The sequence below is a fragment of the Paraphaeosphaeria sporulosa genome, assembly GCF_001642045.1.
Source record: "Paraphaeosphaeria sporulosa strain AP3s5-JAC2a unplaced genomic scaffold CC84scaffold_3, whole genome shotgun sequence".
NCBI lineage: Eukaryota > Fungi > Ascomycota > Dothideomycetes > Pleosporales > Didymosphaeriaceae > Paraphaeosphaeria > Paraphaeosphaeria sporulosa.
Genome location: NW_017253362.1, coordinates 485,171 through 505,583, shown reverse-complemented (window position 1 = coordinate 505,583; position 20,413 = coordinate 485,171). Strand labels below are relative to the sequence as shown.

Here is a 20,413-nt window from a genome sequence, read left to right as displayed (position 1 = left end):
GCGTTTGCGCTTGATCCTGCACTAAAGCGTCCGGAATTTGAATTGCTTATGGGAGCTGCGAAGACGACCCAGTTCCCAGAAAGATCATTTTCAAAGCCGGGATTGACGACCGCGTCGGTGCGACTGCATGTTGGAGCTGTCGAGCTGGGTGTGGCGGTCACCGTGATGGGAGGCGGAGTCGCCGCGGGAATGGTTATCGTTATCGGATCTGGCCGTATTGTAGAAACTTCCGTCGTCGTTGAAATCAAGAGTTCTGTTGAGGTCGATATTGACTGCTCCGTGGTGGTTGATATCAAGACCGAGACCTCTGTTGTTGTAGTTGGTATATAATCGGTCGTGGTTGAGACCTCTGTGATCGTTGTAGGTACATAATCAGTCGTAGTTGAGAGCTCAGTTGTAGTGGATATCTCCGTCGCAACTGATACCTCAGTCGTTGTTGATATCTCCGTTAAGACCGAGACCTCTGTCATAGTTGAGAGCTCTGTGGCAGTTGAGGTTTCTGTTGTAGTCGAGAGATCTGTTAGAGTTGAAAATGCCGTGCTAGTTGAGTGCTCGGTCGTAGTTAAGGTCTCTGTAGAGAACGAAACCTGTGTCTCCGTTGAAGTTTCCGTTGAGTATTCTGTCGCTGTGGAGATCTCCGTAGATATCGATAGATCAGTCGTAGTTGAAGTCTCGGTTGAGATTAAATACTCGGTCATGGTCGAAAGTTCTGTATATGTAGATGTGACTGTATTCGCGGCTTGCGTCATGGTCGAGAACTCTGTCGAAGTGGTAGTTTTTGGATCTAGCGTGATCGTGCTGGCTTCGAGCGAGCAAGGCACTTCTTCGCCGGGCAAAGTTACAGTAGTCGGTATTGTCACAGTGGTCTCCTCTACTTCTCCAGGAAAACTGATGGTGGTAGGTATTGTCACCGTTGTGGTTGCGCCGAAGACAGTGGTTGTCGAGATACCGCTAGAAATCGTGAGGCCCGGCAAGGTAATAGTAGCCGATCTTGTTACGATCTGTGTTACCACCGAAGTCATGAGCGTGACAGTATGCGCAGAGCATGTGGACTGAGACGGGACAAGAGATGCGCTGCTAGATGGTCGCGATGAAACCACGGAGCGGAAAGTCGTGCGTGCAGGAGACGAATAGCCGCTGCAAGAGCCAAACCTGACTTGGCAGACGTTGGCGGCACAGTGGTCTTTACTCTTGCCGCACCAACTATCATCCACCATTAATTAATTGCATCAGTGTGTAGAAACTGTGGACTCACCCAGTCGAAGAACAACAGTTACCGAACTTGCTGCCTTGGCACGTGCTTCCCCCAAAATAAGGCCCGCACCGACCTTTCTGAGAGATGGGTTGCTTTGGTACGGTACAAGTGCCGTACTGGAGTTGACAGCCATTACCACAGTGGGTAGTTGTGGAACCACTGAAAGATATTAGAACCCATAACTCAACCTGGATCAGCTAGACATACCACCAACCACTCGCAGAGCAACAGTTGCCAAATTTAGACCCTATACATGTCGAACCACTGTAAATCGCTCCGCAGCGACCGGTAGTTGACACTCTGCTGGCTTCTGTGACACCTAAGAGCAGATGAATAGCAAACACTACTCCAATCTTGTATAGCATATTGAAGACGTAAGATAGAAGCACAGCGACCCCACAAAACGTATATTCTGAGCATTCGTTTCACCGACTTGTTTTATACATCCTGCCAGCGGTCTGGACAATGTTTATTTCGAGTGCCAATGCTCTCGATCGCTACCGATTAATGCAGGGCCTGGCGAGAGGCTTAAATACGATCCGGTTATCCCAGAAGGGGCATGGCTGCGTGCCCGCTAGTCGCCTTTGTTAACAAAACCTCGTATTCGATCTTCGGTTGTCGGTCGATCCGATTAGCACGAAGATCAACTCAAGGTCCCTCGGGCTTCATAGTACCGGTACGCTACAACTCAACGAATCGCAAGGCTATTTAACTAGTACCTTTGTTGTACAAGGTGGAGCTCACAAGATGTTGCGCAGTGGTTCAAGGAGGTCCATTGAGGCTGATGTGGTGGCGTAGGCTAGGTGCGGCTGGCGCATCGCAAAATCACAACTACAGCTGTAAGCGGGCAACGCCCAGGTACTAGGCTGAGCTTCACCGAAAGATGTTTCTTGATTTGGCCTGCATGCTGGACAGCTCATAGTATGCTGATCTCGAACTGACTTAGATACCTGTGAGAGTCTACCAGTGCATTACACCTTGGGTGCGCCACGCAGCTACCGAGGGTGCGGGGCCATGGGTAGTCAAGCAATGTTGAAACTCGAATAAGAATTTCGAGTACAATGCCTGATAATTTCTTCCTCAAGCATCTGTCGTATAGTACTGACGATCAAAGATGAGGGTTCACAACCAATGCTGTGGTAGGGACGAAGAGATGAAGACGCAAGTTCGCTTAGGTACTTCCAAGCGCTTGTGGGGCGGAATGATTACGTAACGCATCGCTTCTCTCAGCAACCAGTGCCGGAGTTCAAAGGATCGACTAAAGATGCATAGGCATCTCATGTTATAACCGCTGCGGTTCTTACTCGCACCAATACTCAATCCATTACAATCAACTACCAATTCAGTGGAAAGGCAGTCGCCAAGTTATGCATACTTTACCTCGAAAAGACCCTTGACTTTGCTTTGTCGACTGCGGACGGGCGTCGCTGAAATGGCGATGCCGGTGCATCGTTCCCCGGGGACATTGATCTGCAGAGATCAACTCGTTCTACTTGGAATCGGGTTTTCCTAGACCGCCACAAGCCGCCAACTACGAAACAAAGCAAGACGTTAAATGCTGAGAAGACCAACGCAGGTCCATGTCGCTGGTCCTCTAAGTTCTGCCCACATCCGCACAAAACTGGAATTAACCAACCTTGCATGCAACCCTGCTATGTCTATTGTTGTAACAGCGCGAAGTTCCTGCGTGGCGCACATCAGGTTGTAAACCATAGGTTCCTTGCTATGTTGAAAATCAGTTCGAAGGCTTCAGTCTTTGTAGCTTTGGAAGGGGGCGCCATGGCCTGCTGGCCATGTGTGCTCGTTTGAGATATTGCCTGTATCTGCCCAAGCGCCGGTTGTGTTTCTCGGACTCAGATACGGCTAGAACACATTCTGCTTCGTGCACACCTATGGAACGATATCAAAAAGGTAAGTGTTTTGCCTGGACTGCCCACTGATAAGGTTGCAGTTGGACTACTATAGTCTCGATAAACTGCCGTAACGTCCATGACTTTTCACAGACTCGCTCGCATTGCGTTTAGCCATGAGGTGTTTTCCAGTACGCTCAGCGCGTGCTCGAATCATCAAACTGTTATAAAGTGCTTGGCAGGACTTCCATAATTATGTGCAGCATTTCGGGTCTCTCGGGGGGCTGCAAGACGACTAGGTCCTTGAGATGCTCTCCCACCGATCAGGGGAATCTGATCGCAGATCTTGGAAAAGACGGAAATTCCATGCTCGGGTATCGCTTGATTCTTGTCTCGTTATATTTATCCGATCGGCGAATTCACTCGAAGGCCTAGCTGCTTTTTGCGGGGCATGCTGGGATCTACACTTCTTCTACTACACCAAGTAAGTACAGCGATTAATATTGGTAGTTGTAACAAGCACTGGGGCCAGCCAAGACGGACCACGAGAGGCAGCGCGCTTGAATTCTGGCCGCCTGCCTCAAGCAGAAGGTCAGGAGCCTCTCTCTATAGCAAGATAAGCTCTGCAAGCATTCGCCAATAAAGACTTGCGTCCAGACACCTCGGGAAATATTACAGGACCTTCATAAATGTCGCCGCTTTGGGCAGGTGATGTACTAAGCGACGGTGCCTAACTCTACGCACCAATAGCGAAGGACTCGCCCCCGGCAGATCACTGATGCCAAGACACTTGTTCCATATCTCAAACCAAAACTCATGCTATCCAAGAGAGGCTTATATTAATTATCACGAACTTGGCAGTAGTATGGCACAAGGGCACAATGCGATGTTGACGGGGTCGAAGTGCCAGGGATCTTTGGGTAGCCTTTTCCTCGACATGCCTATTCGAACCTTGATGCTCCGACAAACATGTTTCCAATGTTGTGGAACACAATATAAGCGGATTTTTAGGACCGCATGCGCCAATTAGGATCTGCATAGCCCGCGGATATCGACCTCGACACTTACATTATCGTGGATTACCAAAAGCAGAGGATGGGACCAACTTTTGTATAAAGCGACGATACTTCTGCATGCTTTATTGTTCATCAAGGTGCTCAACAGCTTCTTTGACAACTTCATTCACTACATCGGAGGTCTCACAGTCCAGTCTTTCAACATGAAGGTTATCTCATTCGCTGCTCTTCTGGCTTTGGCCAACGCCTCTGTCGTCACCAAGCGTGCCTCGCCTCTGGACGTCAAGCTTGAGCTGACCGGTAACACGAATGTTAAGGCTGCCATCACCAACACCGGCTCCGAGGCTATCAAGGTCTTCAAGACTGGTTCCATCTTCGGACAGCACGCCACCGAGAAGGCCCAGGTCTTCCAGGGCAGTGAGTTGAACCTCCACGCGAGACATACGAAATTTGATAATCTAACGCAATCTCAGGCTCCAAGGTCGATTTCGCTGGTATCAAGGTCCGCGTCACAACTGAGAACATTCCCGAGGATTCTTTCCAGGTCATCGCCCCGGGACAGACTGTTGAGACCTCCTTCGATGTAGCTGAGCTGCACGACCTCAGCTCGGGTGGTGCTTTCGACATCGCCTCGGTTGGCGCTTTCTCTACCGCTGCCATCGACTCCACGGAGATTACCGGCGCCGTTGAGTACACCAGCAACACTCTCACCGCCAACATCGATGGTGCTGAGGCTGAGAAGGTCCGCCGTGACTTCATCAAGCGATCTGCCGTGCAGTCCGACTGCACCAGCAGCAAGAGGACCTCCTCTGTCAATGCTCTCGCCAACTGTGCCACGCTCGCCCGCGCTGCTGCTTCCGCTGCTGCCTCTAACACCGCCAAGGTTCAGGAGTACTTCAAGTCGACCACTTCCAGCACCATCTCCACCCTCCAGAGTGTCTTCAACAAGGTCGCCTCCGAGTGCGCTTCTTCCACTTCCGGTGTCTCCAAGACCTACTGCACTGATGTCTACGGAAACGGTTGCTCTTCCAACGTCCTGGCTTACACCCTTCCGTCTGGAAGCTACATCGTCAACTGCCCTCTATACTTCAGCGCGCTTCCCGCTCTTACTAAGTCTTGCCACGCGCAGGACCAGGCCACCACCACTCTCCACGAGACCACCCATCTCAGTCAGATCAAGGGCACCGATGACTTGGGCTACGGCTACGCTGCTGCCACCCGTCTTTCCACCTCCTCTGCTCTCAACAACGCTGACAGCTACGCTCTATTCGCTAACGCTATCTACGCTGGCTGCTAAACGTACCGTGTGCGGGGCTGTCGGAAGTGCATGGATTGCATGATTGATGAAGGGATGAAGGAATGAATGAAGATGATTACATAGATACGTGAGAGTTTGCTTTTCTTCGTAGCTACTAGATTCTTAGTACATAAATTTGAACCATTTGTACTCGATCATATCCAGTGAAGTTGAGAGTGGCTCGATAGCGTCAATTACAGCGTCCTTCGCGTTCTTACACTTAACCAGGGAGGTAAATGGGTTTATGCACCGTATTTGCCTGTCCCTGTACTGCTGATGCATCACCTACCAAGCCCTTGGGTAGACCGTATCACGTGGTCTTCGCTAGAACAAACTGCGAATGTAATCTCCGCATCCTTAAACGCATCCACTCGAAAAGGATCCGGGCGCATTCAGTATCGATATTGCGTTGATCCTTGTGGAGTGGAGAGCATCCAGAAGGCACTCGAGGTTGCTTTCGCTCGGCGGATGATCTAACAGGGCATGGCTCGTTTATACCATGATACCACATGTTCATGTGTCCCATTATCGCATAGTCGTTCATCGACTCTTATCCACTTATTTGAATGGCAGGGACAATTTGAGAGTGCTCTGAGTAACGTCCGAGTAACGTCCTGGACACAGTGTAACGTTCTGCACCGCCCCTCCAGGAAAAGGCAGTCCAAGCAGTCCACAAACATTGGATCGTCATACTTGAGTTACTTGGGCTATATTTCCGGCAATTGCGGAAGTTTCTGGGCGCTTTGTCCCTACAAACTCGGGTCTGACTCTGCGTACGCCAAGAGTTCGTAAATCCGCAATCTGGGATTTGATTCGTGTTGAATCGCGCGCTGTTATTGGCACATGCAAGGTTTAATTTCTCGGCCAAACATTCTCCGCATAGGGTAACAAGACATCTGATCGAACCCAGAACAGCGCGAGAGATGCATTGCCATATTGGAAGTTGTTATAAGCCATAGAAGCACAATCACTGCCGTTCTCGGTATCATCGAATACGAGCGTGAGTACTTAAACATCACGCTCGACCGCCAAAAGCCATACTATCTCATCACGAGGGCCTCCTGCTTTACAAAAACTCCAGAGACTCCCTAAAGTGAACAACGAGAACACGATGCATTTCCAGATTGTTGCCCTTCTCGTTTCCATCGCCTCTGCGGCAGTCGCGGCACCTGCTGCCTGCGCTGAGCCTCCCAAGGAAGTCTGTCGGGCTATTTGCTATCTGGAAGAGCCGACATGCGGTCCGCAAGGGGTATGCTCATTCCAAGTATGGCTATCTATGGTGTGGAGTTACTGATAAGGGACAGTACCCCAAGCAAGAAGGCAGTTGTTGGACTTGTTGCTCTCAAGTGTGATTTTTGAGGTGGTGGATTTAAGACCGCGCACGGGGTTGTGACAGTGGAGACGCGGATACCTGTATCGCATGCAGTACGGATTGTAATAAATCTAGCTTCGGACTCTATATTATGTGGTACCGAATATATTTCAGTTCTCAAAAATGTGCGCCATAGTCCTCCTCCACTCCCTTAAATGCTACGTCACATCGACTTCAATATACCTCAAGGAAACATTCGCGTGCCTACAAACCTGTGTTACGGATTCGGCCTGTGATCGTATGCAAGAAGTCATCTGGAAGATGATCATGTTCCCCGCTTCTCTCGAAGCGTACATCTTGATACGCCTACAGCTGCTTCAGCGATGTCCAGCCCACCTTCTGCCGAGACCATGTATCTGTGGTCTCCTCTTCGCTCACTCTGATAGGCGCGAACTCGTAACCCGTGACCTCTCACATATTGTTATGGTGCACCACAATACCGTCCTTATCTTCATCCATTTCACCGTCCTTCTCTGCTTTCATGAAGTCTCGAAGCTGGGGCCACAACGGATGTAGTCCAACCAGCCCTTCCTCATACTTGTGAGGACTGACCAGACCAGGACCGTGCTTGATGACGTAAATCTTTAGTTGCTGAATCGACGCCATGTCTAATTCGTACCCGCTTGTGTTGATGTATGCCGATTTGCTCTCCGGTGCATACTTTCCTGGGAAATAATGAGAGCCATTACGGTCAAACATATAGCACGTCCTGGGCTCGAATCTCTCCTCCACATCGGCAGCAAAAGTGACACACTTCTTCTCTTTCGCTTCCGGTGGCTTGACAGCAGACACGTCTTCACCAACCTGCGTGTCCATAATAACGGCTTGATATTTTGTGTTAGCGTTTGCGTATCTAACTGCTGAGGCTGAAGTGTTGAAGCAATGTTGCAACATCTCCTTAGACCATGCTGTTGCTTCGCCGCTTTCTAGGCACTGAACTTCGAGGTCGGCTATTCTCTCATGATGGAGAACAGCATGGGCGAGCGTAAGTCGCGCATGCCGCCATACACACCGAGCTGCATTCATCCATTCGCTCGCAGTTTCGTCAAGTTCTTGTACATGTAGATGTTCCAAGTCGATTGCTTGCTTTCGTGGACGGCTCACAGTCGATACGAGCAACTCTTGGAACTCCAAACAGATCCTAATGTCACAGTGCGGAAACCTGAAAGTGTTCTTATTGACTGGATGCAGCATGTGTCCACAATCGGCGGCAGATATATGCCAGCCTGTATTCGGCTGTTCCAGAGGCGCACAAACAACGATCCGTTCATCACACCATTTCAGGAACGCATCGTACTCGAAGCCATTGAAAATATAGCCGATACGCTCTTGATTGTGATTCTTCTCCGCTTGCCAGGACTTGAAAAAGGCTATGTCCGCGTCGTTGAAGATAAAATTCGCCTTGATGCCAGAGACAGGGCCGATCTGGAGAGACCAAGGAGGTACGTAGTAAGGGCTACCCGCATGGGAAAATTTGGAACCAATACTGCCCCCCGGTCGTCGAGTTGTGTGCTGGTTGGGCTGAAGGGGCAATTTAGTAGGGTCACCATCTTCGGTTGGACTCACCCACAGATTTGAATCGTCAGCAATTGATTAGAACAGGTTGGGCATTACGTGGCTTAGCGTGTTCATCTCGCGCGATTTAGCTTACGATTGGTCGGTGGACAACGCATCTTTTCGAGCTCGCGAGAACAGCATGCTGATTGGCTGGTACATTTCAGCACGTGACTGGCGAGAGTATGCCTCTGCTATTCGGGTGCACCGGGCGCGATGCACGGTCCTTACCTGTGATATCGGGCAGTGACTTCCTTAGCACACCTGACGGCTATACATATGGAAGGCGCCCACATCCAACCAAGTTCTCAAAGCCAGGACCATCCTATACCATTGAGATAACAGCCATCTCTCATTCTACTGCGTCACAATGGCATCCTATGCTAAAGCGGCCGCGTATCTCGCACTTGTCACGCATCTCATTACGGTAGCCCTCGCACAAGACACTAATGGTCCTATATTAGACTTGGGCTACGTCAAGTATCGTGGCCATTACAACGACACCTTCAAGATCAAAGAGTATCGCGGCATTCGCTTCGCTGAGCCTCCGATCGGAGCTTCGCGTTGGAAGGCACCACAGCCATACAATCCTGAATTCCCCACAGACATCGTCGTAGACGCTACAAAATCCGGTCCGCCCTGTGTGCAAGGGTATCCGCAATGGACTATTTCCGGCCCAGTTCAGGCAGCCGGTTCAGAAGACTGTCTCATGCTCGATGTCTACACTCCCGGAACCGCGACCAAGAAAAGCCATCTTCCGGTCGCTTTGAGTATACCTGGTGGAGGGTATGTTATGGGGTACGCAGGTCAAAGCTCGCCATATGCGCTTATGAGACACTCTAACAACGCTTTCATCTTTGTGAACATACAATACCGTCTTGGCGCATATGGCTTTCTAGGATCCGCTAGGTACACAGAAGATGGCGGTGCGACAAATGCTGGACTGTTAGACCAGCGACTCGCGCTAGAGTGGGTGCAAGAGCACATCGAAGCTTTTGGAGGCGACCCATCAAAAGTGACAATTTTGGGTGGGAGTGCGGGCGGAGGAAGCGTGACGAGCCAATTGACATGGAAAGGGGGGAACCACACGCCACCTTTCCGAGCTGCAATGGCCGACTTTCCTTGGTGGCAACAGTTTCTAAGGGAAGAACAGTTGACGAAACAATATGACAATTTGTTAGAAGCAGCAAACTGTGCGACACTCATGTGCCTAAAAGCACTTCCGGAAGATATATTGAAGGAAGCCACTCAAGCGACTTACATCTCGGCATATGCGGACAAAGTTTATGGCTACGGCAACTTTTATTATGGGCCTTACGTTGACGGGGACATAATCCGCGACCTCCCCTCTCGAGAGCTCCGAGCAGGAAAATTTGTGAAGGTGCCAACATGGGTCAGCAGGGAAGGGTATGAGGGTTTCACGTTTAGTAATCAGTCGATGACGACTACGGAAGAAGAGGTCAAGGATCTGCACACTCAATTTCCATATGCCAACGAGACATTTGTGGACGATGTATTCGGGCTCTATCCCCGGGACCAGTTCAACTCCACATTCTGGCAGCGTTCGACGTGGTTTGGGTACGTTTTCACCTAGTGTCATCTGTTCACACGGCTAACGTGTTTCAGCGACTTCTCCATCAATTGTCCCACGTACTACGTCGCCTCTTCACTCGCATCATCCAAAGTTCCCGTATATAAGCAGATCTTCAATGTCGGTACACAACTCCATGGAGCCACCGGACCATACCTAGCCGACCTCAATTACGCTTCTGAGCCTGGAGCCAATGTGACTCTGGCGAACATACTAAGGGACTGGTATGTCTCTTTCATCGTTCACAGTGATCCCAACAAGCAAAGTTGGAGCGGCGTCTCGAAAAATGACTGGCCGGACTATGATGTGAGTGGGCAGGTAATGAGCGTTAACTTTACGGAGCTCGGCGCTGTGGACGATACGTTCTATGACGATACGCAGAGGTGTAACTTCTTTTGGGAGAAAGAAGAAACGGTGCAGAACTAGAGCAGGCAATTTTGCCATAACGATTGAAAATGTATTCTATATCTTCAATAAGACTATAGGAGTTGGGGAAGTTGCCGTCTGACGATTGGAGGTGCTTGATCATCTCATTTGGACCGGGATTCGGTAATCGAGGGGGGCGTACTGATTGTTTCTGATGCGATATTTTATTTCTTGGGTCTCTCACTTGCGTTTGACACGTGACAGCCGAGCGCATGAAGTCAACAAAACAATGCAAAGCTGCTTACTTACTTCAACAACTACCGCCACCAAAACTTCTCCGTAACTTCACACAAGACATCGTCACGATGCCACCCAAACGCAAGCGCGCCGAGCCCGAGGAACAAGATGAAGAACATAGAAAGCCGACGTACGCCTCCGAAGTAGATTGGCTAGCCTGCCTTACGGACCCATCCAGAGACGTCTCGACCAGTACTGAGATTGCAAAAGAAGAGACCAATACCGCCCTCATCACCGCAGCCTGCAAACTGACCTACGTTCTCTACCACAACGTCCAAGCACAAGAATGCCTGGCGACGATCCTCCAATCGCTAAACAAGAGCGGCACAGAAGACGATGCGGAGCTCACTCGCGTCGCAAAGTCCTCTCAATCTGCCTGGAAAGCACACGTGGTCAACAAGTTCTTAATACCACACGTCAAGGAGATAGTCCGCAAGTGGTGTGTTGCGCGTCCGTACAAGAACTTTGGGTCCTTACCGGCGAGTGATCGCATCCAGCTATGGTTCAAAGTTTATGATTACGACCCTAAGAGCACCGTCGTTTCGATGTGGAAGCCCGTGATTGGGGTCCTTGACCTGGGTCTGATCTTCCGCACAGACCTACCTCCTGAGGATGATGTAAAGATGAAGGCTGTGCGGCAAATGCTCAGACACAAGTACTATTTTGGGTGCGAATGCACATACAAGTACAGCGTTGCGGATCCGAAGAAGGTCAGTTCCATCTGGATACGCTTTGAAGCCATCGCACCACACACCCTCCCATGACAGCTCGGAATCGTGCTAATATATATTATAGGCAGAAAAGTCGAAGACCTTGCAAGACTGGGCGTCGTACGCCAAGTATAGCGACTATGCCTCGGGTATCGTTCCTTTTGCGGACATGCCGATCTCTCCAAAGACACTAGCTATCTATCCATCGGAAGCACCAGCAAAGAAAACCAAAGTCACGTTGGCCGATGGTGCTTTCGGGGGCGCTTCCCTAAACTCTGCAATCGACAATTCAGACGCCGCCATTGTTGCTTCCGAAATCTCTGACAACAGTTCAGCCAGGTGTCACAACACTGGAGTGACTTCGAGTTTCCAATCCAGCTTGCCAAACTCTCGCACCATATCTAGAGAACCCTCTCTATCCGCACTTATGGAACAAGAGAAGCCCACAGAGCCCTTGACCTACCTTCAGGAGCTGATCAACGGACCTTCATCTGGCGCAGGCTTGGCTCGTCAAGGTGGACAAGGAGCTGCATGCCTCACCAAAGGCTTCGCTGGGACAAAGGGTTTGCTAGTCTTCCAGCCTACACCCAAGCCGACCCCACGCCCTAAGGCCCCGATGACTGAAGCTGAACGAGGTTTCAATGAGTTCTTTGGCGTCCCGAACCAGGCTTCGATCGCTGCTCCGATGATTTTGGAAGCCTCTTCGCCTGCGGCAGCGCCGGAGCCTGAGGTGGATGAGGATTTGCTCTGAGCGCATGGGGGAACGGAACGGTGTATTTTGATGCTGCTTGGGTTGGCATGGACGGAGGTAAACACAATCTTGAACACGGATCCATTCTGCACCGATCAGAATGCAGATCCCGGAGCAGGTCTTTGGAAGCCAGTACCTCGTAAGGAGGTCGCTGTGTCAAGACCTTCAGATCAGTATAAGAGGGTTTCCACTCTGCTACTCTGTTTCAGAAGTTTTTCCTTCACGTGAGCGTATACCTTCAATGATTCGGGAGGCCACAGTAGTGATCAAACGTTGATTGTATATCATATAATCTAAGAAGCATATCTATCTTGAAATCAACCAAACGCCACTAATGCAATTCGCTCAAAAATGCAAACATTTTGTAATGCTTTGTCTATGCCTGGGCAGACAGGAACTCCTTGCTGAAAGGGTAGTCGGTGTATCCCTCAGCCTTCATGGGGAGGTAGAAGGTGTCACGGTTGTACTCATTGAATTCAATGCCCTTCTTGAGACGGTACACGAGATCCGGAGTGCTGATGAAGTAGCGTCCAAAGACGACAATGACGTCCTTGTTGGGATACTGCTTGTCGAGGAGGTTATGCGCGGAGTCAGGCTTGAAGCCTCCAGCGATGAGGACGGGGTTACGGAACAGGTCCACGAAGGGCTGGAGCTGCTCAGCTGGGTTGGGGTCGATGTCGACATTGCCGTCGATGCGGGATTCGACCAGGTGAATGTAGGCGAGGTCGTTGAACGCATCGAGCTTCTTGATGACATCTTTGAATTGCGGGTGCGGGTCATCCATCTTCATGCCCTGGAAGGTGCTGAAGGGGGAGAGACGGATTCCGGTCTTCTTAGCACCGATGGCGTCGATAACAGCCTTGGTGGCCTCTATGGCGAAGCGCGAACGGTTCTCTACGGATCCGCCGTAGGCGTCAGTACGCTGGTTGACCTTGTCCTGGATGAACTGGTCGATGAGGTAGCCGTTGGCGCCGTGGAGCTCTACACCGTCGAATCCAGCTTCGATCGCGTTCTTTGCAGCTTGCGCGTAATCGCCGATAGTCTCCTTGATTTCTTCAATGGTCATCTCTTTCGGAGTTGCGTAGCCTTCGCCCAGTGGGACAGGGCTGGAGGTCTTGATGGTGATACCCTCCTTCTCAGCCTGTGCGGGGCTCGCAACACGACCGAGCGCCCACAGCTGAAGGTAGATGAAGCTGCCCTTCTTGTGGACGGCTTCTGTCACTCTCTTCCATGATTCGATCTGTTCCTGAGTGTAGATACCCGGCACGTTGGGATAGCCACCCGCCTGCTTGGAGATGAAAGTGGCCTCAGTGATGAGAAGAGTGCCAGGAGTTGATGCGCGCTGGGCGTAGTATTCTGCGACCATGGGCAGGGGCACGTGATTCTCATCAGCGCGGAAACGCGTTAGTGGGGCCATTGCAACTCGGTTGTTGAGCTGAATGTCACCCAGCTTGAGAGGGGTGAAGAGTCTCGAGCAAGACATTTTGGATATGTACCGGTTTGGTCGTCGGCTTTGGTCTGAGATGGAGGGAAGGTGAAAATGTATCAAATATGTTGTGTAGTCGAGTTTGTTGCCTGAGGTTGATGTGGAAAAAATTCGTGGAGAGGTCAATCCCTAATATACTCAATTCTGCATTGTCAATTTAATTCTGCTACATGCAAAACCGCAGGCTAAAACGCCGCTTAGCGCACATATTCGATTTGCAATCGAAGGTTCGCCCTGTTTCGGAGAGCAAAAAGATTAGTGTTCTTCCCAGAAGCGTGACAAGAGCCGAGGAATGACGTGATTCGCCGCCATTTGTCAGCGGTCAAAATCGGCAATCTGATCCACCATCCGTGCTACCTCCGGACGGGAGCTGGCAAGGGCAGTGTGCAATAATGCAGCTGGTATCAGTAACACCCACCGCCTGAGGACCTTTCCTTATAACCTACCCTTACATCGTGACGGCATCGCTCGCATAACAACATCTCATCACTTCATTACTGTCTTATGCTACGTGATTATACTGAGCGCGGGCGCCCGCGTTGGGCTGCCACCCCACCGCTCTGCGGTGCGCTGCGCTGTTTTCACATCGACATTTCTTCAACATCACCCCCCGCTGACAGCCCGGTCCGCTGTACGTCTTTGTGCATGTTTTGCTTATTGACCGGGCGTCGTAGGTGGCATTGTAAGCTGACTCGAATATGTTGCACTCTCGTAACTACGGCCACAGTAACACAGCGAAGAGAGGCAGGATTGTAGTCGGGCGACTAGTGAAGGTCACCGATAGCTGATACATGCACTCAGTGTGTAAATTTCAGTAAGATTCGGAGAGAATATCGTGTATCATAAGGGCTGCATAAGTTCCAGATATTCTAAGTTGCGCTTGTGCTGACAGTGACCAACAATGAAAACTAGAATCTAGCAGATCCGTAGATGTGAGAGACCACGAAGATTAATCAAGTCATATTTTCAAAGAGGTATAGTAGAGTGAGTTACGACAGAACTGGGTGTATACTAAGGTTTGTGTTTGGTGTCAGGCACTGTGCTGCAAGACTTTAGTGCAGTCCTGAAAAATCGAACCTGCACATAGGATACACCATACACTACACCGAGGATGATCATCTTCCCTGCAATAAACCCATCGTGCGGTATTGGACCAGCTTTGCGCATGGTGCGAATTTCGTGGAACGAAGTCTACCGTTCATTGGCGGAGGAATCGAGGTTGCCCCACTTCTAGCAATGAAGTACAAACACGCCAGACGTGTCGCTTGAGCCGTGTATTCGTGGACATTGAAAATGATGAACTGTTTCCGCAAGCTAGAGAAGAGGAGGTTCGCGGTCAAAAGCGTTGCGATGCCGATGGCGTTCAACAGTCCTCTCACCCGTTCCTGGACATCGCCATGATTTCTCTTTTGCGCCGTCTGACCCTGGCAGCCGCCTTTCACATTTCGGTCTCTTCCACCGCCAGTGCTTCCAGCGATGGCACGAAATATATGGTCGTGTTTGGAGATTCGTACTCTAGCACAGGTTTCTGGATTACATCGGGATATCCCTCGGCAAGCAACCCCATGGGCAACGGCGGCTATACGACCAGCGGTGGACTGAATTGGGCTGGCGTCGTAACAGAACAACTCAACACCTCGCTACTTCTCACCTACGACTTCGCCGTATACGGCGCTACCGTCGATACTTCGCTCGTTCGAGGCAACACGCCCGATGTCAAGCAACAAGTAGGGTACTTCAATCAGTACTTGGCGGGAAAGCCCAATTACGCGCCTTGGACATCTGATAATCTTCTCGTCGCAATATGGATTGGCATCAATGATCTAGGCAATCCGTTCTGGGACGGCATTACTCCGCCGATAGACAAGGTATTGGATAAGTACTTCGAATTGGTGCAGAATTTGACGGACTCTGGCGTGAGGCAATTCGCATTCCTCACCGTACCGCCGTTTCAGAATGCGCCGAGTTTCCTGCAGTCGGACACTACAAAGCTGGTAAACAGCATCTCTTCGTGGAACTCTGCTCTGAAGACGAGAACGACCACATTTACCAGCGCCAATACTGGTGTGACAGCACAGGTTGTAGAAACCGAGAAGTCCTTCATTACGGCGTTGGAGAGCCCATCGAAATATGGTGCAAAGGATGCGAAGTGCTCAAACGCAGATGGCACCACATGCTTGGTAAGTTGCAATTCAGTTACCGGTTCCCTGAATAGAGTGCTAGTTTTATCTGTTATTGATGTTACTCGGAGGGAAATGTTCTCTGCTAACTTGCTAAAGTGGTACGACGGATATCATGCCGGAAAAGCTATTCACAAATTAGCTGCCCAAGCCTTCGTGAATGCACTCAAGGGGTCGTTCTTCTAGATCATGTAACTATGGTTCTACCAATCCAAGACTCGTTTCGAGAAGCTACCTCTCATCTCTCGCATGTTGCACTGCTAATGTTAGGTTATTCCTGCATAGGGGCTTCAACGCTCTTGAGACACAATCTTATCGCTCGCTGCAGCGCCCAGACGAGGAATATCGTTCCATCTTTGACCGTAGGTGTGGTAGCGCCTATCGAGAACGTGGGGAAACCCACTTGGCACACAGCGATCAGATCGATACCAGAAGCAGCATGAAAAGTGCCGATAGCCGAACTTGACCGCACTACTGCCGTAGCCAGCACACCAATCTGCCCGCATACCCGTATCTAGCGGATGCTATCGCACTTATTTCTAGGATGGCCTTCTGTCGAGAAATGTGTATGCGCAAGGCAAAAACGTCCACCGACGTCATCTTCGGCTAGCTTTGCGACTACTTCCTACTCTTGCGAATCCTACCCAGACTAGTTTCGCGATCTATATGCTATATCCTACTGTTTCTGCTAATCCCATAATTTCCTCTGTCCCTAGTTTTCTTATCGCTGTTTGCGTGGAGAAAGACCTACCCCACGGCCTGTACCGTGACGTTGCGGGGTCGCACGACGTCCCAACGCCATGAATTCAACCATCGTACAACAAAAGAACCAGCCGCAAACTCCAGGTCGCCGCTCTTCGATAGGTTCTACATCCAGCGCTGCAGAAAGACTGAGATGGCGCAACCACCCTGAAGTCACGTCGCCCGGTTTTGACCGCAGCAACCCATTCGAAGATGATCACGTGGCGGGGCAGGATTCCTTTCCGACCATCTCAGACAATGATGACTTCGAGAACGAAGATAGTGCAAAAGATCATGACTACGAAAAGCAGAATTCTAGAAGAGATAACCAAATCGAAAGAGGTGCTCACGAACGGGGTGCGGGCGACATGGGAGTACTCCAAGGGACCGAGAAGGAATCGGATGAGCGGCGAAGACTGAGCTGGCGAGAGAGGATGCGGCACTTCACCTGGACGTGGTTCTGCATGACTATGGCTACAGGAGGTATCGCGAACGTGCTATACACGGGTTCGTATGTCGCCAATCAGACACAACCTTCGACTAATAGCATTTCAGTACCTTTCCGCTTCCGCGGCATCTACGCCCTAGGCTGTATCTTTTTCATTCTCAACATGGTCCTTTTTCTATTTAACACTATCATGATCTCCCTCCGCTTCTACTGGTTCCCTAAGACCTTCAAAGCCTCTTTTCTCCATCCCACAGAGAGCCTCTTCATTCCCGCCGCGATCATCAGCTTCGGCACCATCCTCATCAACATCAGCCAGTACGGCGTCGACCAGACCGGCATTTGGCTCGAGAAAACGATGACTATCCTATTTTGGGTCGACTGCGGACTCGCCATCAGCTTTTCCGTCGGCATTTACCTCATCATGTGGTCCACGCAGACGTTCACCATCTCGCAGATGACGCCAGTCTGGATCTTCCCTGCCTACCCGCTGCTGATCATCGGTCCGCATGCAGGGAACCTCGCGCCGAAGATATCGGATCCGAATCGTGCGCTGTTGGTCATCCTTTCGGGCTACGTGATTCAGGGCATCGGCTTCCTCGTCTCCTTAATGATTTACTCCGCCTTCATCTACCGCCTCATGACGCAGAAGCTGCCTAAGGAGTCACTTCGTCCAGGCATGTTCATCAGCGTTGGGCCCTCGGGCTTCACCATCGCCGGCATCATCAACATGGGACAAGAACTACCCAAAGTTGTGCCCGACGATTTCATGGGCAAGGGCATGGGCGAGCTCGCGGGCAAGGTCGGCATGATCTGTGCCAACTTCATGGGACTGTGGCTCTGGGGTCTCGCGTTGTGGTTTTTCCTCGTGAGCGTAGGTGCACATTATAGCTGTGTGCGCCGAGGCAAGATGGACTTTGCGATGACGTGGTACTCGTTCATTTTCCCCAACACTGCGCTGACAACGGCGACATTTGCGATTGCGAAAGCGCTGAATGGGAACAGACCAATTCAGTATGTTGGCTGTGCGCTAACGATCATGGTCATTGTCACGTGGCTTTTGGTGTTTGGCATGATGTTCCGTGCCGTCAAGATCCACCAGATCCTGTGGCCCCAAAAGCAGGAAGACCGCACGGAGGGTGGCTGGAAGCAGCAGAGCGCGGAAGAGCAACGGAGGAGGAGGTATGAAGGCGGACTTGATGGCACGGAGGAAGGTAGGAGTCGTGGCTGGAGTATGGTGAGAACCTTAAGTAAGCGCGGGAGGCCCGAAGGGGAGGCAAGGAAAAGAGGCTTCAGCTTCAGGAGGGAACCATCCTCAATCACCTAAATAAACCTATTCGTCTCCTGAGCTAAACCGGGAGCTAATATTGCTGTGCTAGGAAGGTCTGTGCGGCAACTATTGAACGACTCATTTCGATACTCGATGCAGTCCTAGAACAACCTTCCGAGTATAGTGTCTTATGACAGGGTAGGCAGGATTAGGCCATTCAAACTCAGATCCGTTGGGTTCTCTGCTGCTTCCGCCTTAACTTCCAGCCGCTCCATCTCCGGAGACCGGCAACGTGGACAAAAGTATTTATCCGGTGGTGATGGTTCTCCTGAGGATTCATGTGTGCGTTTGATGATTCTGATCACCTCAGAGGCGGTAGGCCGTTCCTCAGGGTTCCAGGACAACATGCGTGAGAACCTCGGCCAATTGTTACACAAGTCCAACTCTCTGAATGAGAATATTCCTGTAGTTATACTTTCGTAAAATGGTTCCTCCATGAACCTTTCTGGAATTAATCCAGGATATAATGTCGCAGTTATCTCGGCATACACACATCCAAGACTGAATATATCCGATGTTGAATTACGGCGGTCGTGATCAGCAACCTCAGGTGCGCAATACCTTCTTGTGAACGCATTTGGACGACCTGTTGTTGTGCTGCGCCCTCGAGTACTGTGGTCGAGAGAGAATCCGAAGTCGGTATAGAGCACGTTGCCTTGGTGGATAAGAATGTTCTGCGGCTTAATGTCTTTGTGTCGTATGGTCTGTTTGTGTATGAACTCGAGGCCAGAGGCAAGACAGCCGAATGCTCGCTTCAGTGTGGTCAACATTTCAATCCTTCTGCGTTCGAGTTGAACAATTTGGTGTAAGTCGCTACCATTGGAGTGCACAGTCCCAGAATGTTTCCTCGAGTCACTTAGCTCTTGCTGCAGATCATCGTAGCCTTGCATGAATTCAGCCAAGTCCCCGCCATCGGCAGCAGGATCCAGTATAAGCGCCAATTCCCTACCGGCTAAATAAGTTGCGTACAGGTTGACAACATGATGACCCGATGAAAGTCGCCGCATGATACGTATTTCGTTCCGAAAGTGTTGTTTTACGTCTTTCAGGGTTCGTCCATACACGTTCTTGAACACTTTCCTCGCGTACACCTTTTTGGTATTCTGATCAAGGACCAATTCTACGCTGGCACTGGCGCCATGACCTAGATTCCTCACCAGTTTGTAAGGTAAAACTTCTTTATCTTGAATCTCCAGATGTGCGCCTTTACCTATAGAGATCCAGCGCGACTTGCTGAAAGGTTTCGATGTGTCATTGTTTCTGGAACGTGGATTTTGCTTCGAACTAGGATGTGCTGAAATAGACGCGGAATCTGAAGCATTGGAGTCGGCTCGGTCCCGCGCCTCTATTCTATCGAGCTCCATCTGGATATGCATAGGAAGAGTGGGTGATAGAATAGTGGGAAGGCCATAAATAACAGACCGCGGCAGTGTTATTGATGGCAACAGTGGTGGTAAAGCGTGGGGCGTTGGTTCAAAATCTTTCTTAGAAACGGATACTGATTCCGGGCCTTTGTTGCACAAATCGAAGGCTGAATTGCTCATTTTTTCTATCCAGTCATCTAAGAAACCTGAGGGCCCTTCCTGTTCCGCTGTATGTGCATCCAGGGTGCCCCTTGGGTTGTCATCCGGGTTTATCGACTCTCGTGAGTCTGCGTATTGGTAAGGATGCGTGAATCCGCCCCGCCATTTTTTCTCGTCCCGCATGGTCTTGAGAAGCACCAGCTCCAACGCGAGATGACGCTTCTTCTGAGTCTCGCGTGCCCCCGATACCGAGGTGGTCATCGCGTATTGTTTTCCAATAGACTCCAGCCAGATCTACCACTCTAGGGCGCCATATCTGTCTCAGTATCACGCCGAATATATGGCGAGGCTGTCGCAATTTTGTGGCTTTCCCGCACGTGACCCAAGTAGCAACTTCGTATCATCAGCTCCTAAAGACTGAGCTGAGCTTTGACTGAGAACTGTGACAGCACTGTATATGGTAGAGGATTTGAAAATCGGGGAAGAAGTAAAGACGAGATCGAAGAAGTCGTGAGGAGTGAAGCGGTATGGCGGGGTTGAGGCTGAGCGCTTGCATTCAGGCAGCCGGTCACCGCTCTGATTGGACATCTAAGGAAAGGCAAGAATAACACAGCAACAGAAACGACGAGGCTGAAGTGCGTATTCACCT

The 20,413-nt window shown here is 50.5% G+C and overlaps 8 protein-coding genes across 8 annotated transcripts; 5 read left to right on the top strand and 3 right to left on the bottom strand.

The window, feature by feature from the left end:
- Window positions 1–4,324: 4,324 nt before the first annotated feature.
- CC84DRAFT_1140357 (neutral protease 2-like protein) lies at window positions 4,325–5,473 on the top strand (the record flags this gene model as incomplete). The annotated part of the gene is made up of 2 exons (XM_018176284.1): window positions 4,325–4,538; window positions 4,595–5,473. The coding sequence occupies 2 exons, from the start codon at window positions 4,325–4,327 to the stop codon at window positions 5,416–5,418; spliced, it is 1,038 nt and encodes a 345-aa protein (XP_018038332.1). The 3' UTR covers window positions 5,419–5,473.
- Window positions 5,474–7,201: 1,728 nt separating this feature from the next.
- CC84DRAFT_1214520 (uncharacterized protein) lies at window positions 7,202–7,606 on the bottom strand (the record flags this gene model as incomplete). Its single annotated transcript, XM_018182635.1, has 1 exon — window positions 7,202–7,606. The coding sequence occupies one exon, from the start codon at window positions 7,604–7,606 to the stop codon at window positions 7,202–7,204; it is 405 nt and encodes a 134-aa protein (XP_018038331.1).
- Window positions 7,607–8,714: 1,108 nt separating this feature from the next.
- Window positions 8,715–10,361, top strand: CC84DRAFT_1184999 (carboxylesterase; the record flags this gene model as incomplete). Its single annotated transcript, XM_018180778.1, has 4 exons — window positions 8,715–8,771; window positions 8,856–9,922; window positions 9,971–10,130; window positions 10,254–10,361. 4 exons carry the CDS (start codon window positions 8,715–8,717, stop codon window positions 10,359–10,361), a joined length of 1,392 nt encoding a protein of 463 aa, XP_018038330.1.
- Window positions 10,362–10,666: 305 nt separating this feature from the next.
- On the top strand, window positions 10,667–12,059 carry CC84DRAFT_1173548 (uncharacterized protein; the record flags this gene model as incomplete). The annotated part of the gene is made up of 2 exons (XM_018180045.1): window positions 10,667–11,308; window positions 11,394–12,059. 2 exons carry the CDS (start codon window positions 10,667–10,669, stop codon window positions 12,057–12,059), a joined length of 1,308 nt encoding a protein of 435 aa, XP_018038329.1.
- A 230-nt stretch (window positions 12,060–12,289) lies between these two features.
- CC84DRAFT_524569 (FMN-linked oxidoreductase) lies at window positions 12,290–13,626 on the bottom strand. The gene has a single exon (XM_018186631.1). It carries the CDS (start codon window positions 13,540–13,542, stop codon window positions 12,436–12,438), a length of 1,107 nt encoding a protein of 368 aa, XP_018038328.1. The 5' UTR covers window positions 13,543–13,626; the 3' UTR covers window positions 12,290–12,435.
- A 1,316-nt stretch (window positions 13,627–14,942) lies between these two features.
- CC84DRAFT_1173546 (uncharacterized protein) lies at window positions 14,943–15,911 on the top strand (the record flags this gene model as incomplete). Its single annotated transcript, XM_018180044.1, has 2 exons — window positions 14,943–15,725; window positions 15,825–15,911. 2 exons carry the CDS (start codon window positions 14,943–14,945, stop codon window positions 15,909–15,911), a joined length of 870 nt encoding a protein of 289 aa, XP_018038327.1.
- A 398-nt stretch (window positions 15,912–16,309) lies between these two features.
- CC84DRAFT_1114115 (uncharacterized protein) lies at window positions 16,310–18,261 on the top strand. Its single transcript, XM_018175386.1, has 2 exons — window positions 16,310–16,973; window positions 17,022–18,261. The coding sequence occupies exons 1-2, from the start codon at window positions 16,526–16,528 to the stop codon at window positions 18,236–18,238; spliced, it is 1,665 nt and encodes a 554-aa protein (XP_018038326.1). The 5' UTR covers window positions 16,310–16,525; the 3' UTR covers window positions 18,239–18,261.
- Window positions 18,262–18,681: 420 nt separating this feature from the next.
- Window positions 18,682–19,461, bottom strand: CC84DRAFT_1061089 (kinase-like protein; the record flags this gene model as incomplete). Its single annotated transcript, XM_018173584.1, has 1 exon — window positions 18,682–19,461. A coding segment is annotated over one exon (780 nt), but the record flags the coding sequence as incomplete, so codon positions are not given.
- Between the last annotated feature and the right edge of the window lie 952 nt (window positions 19,462–20,413).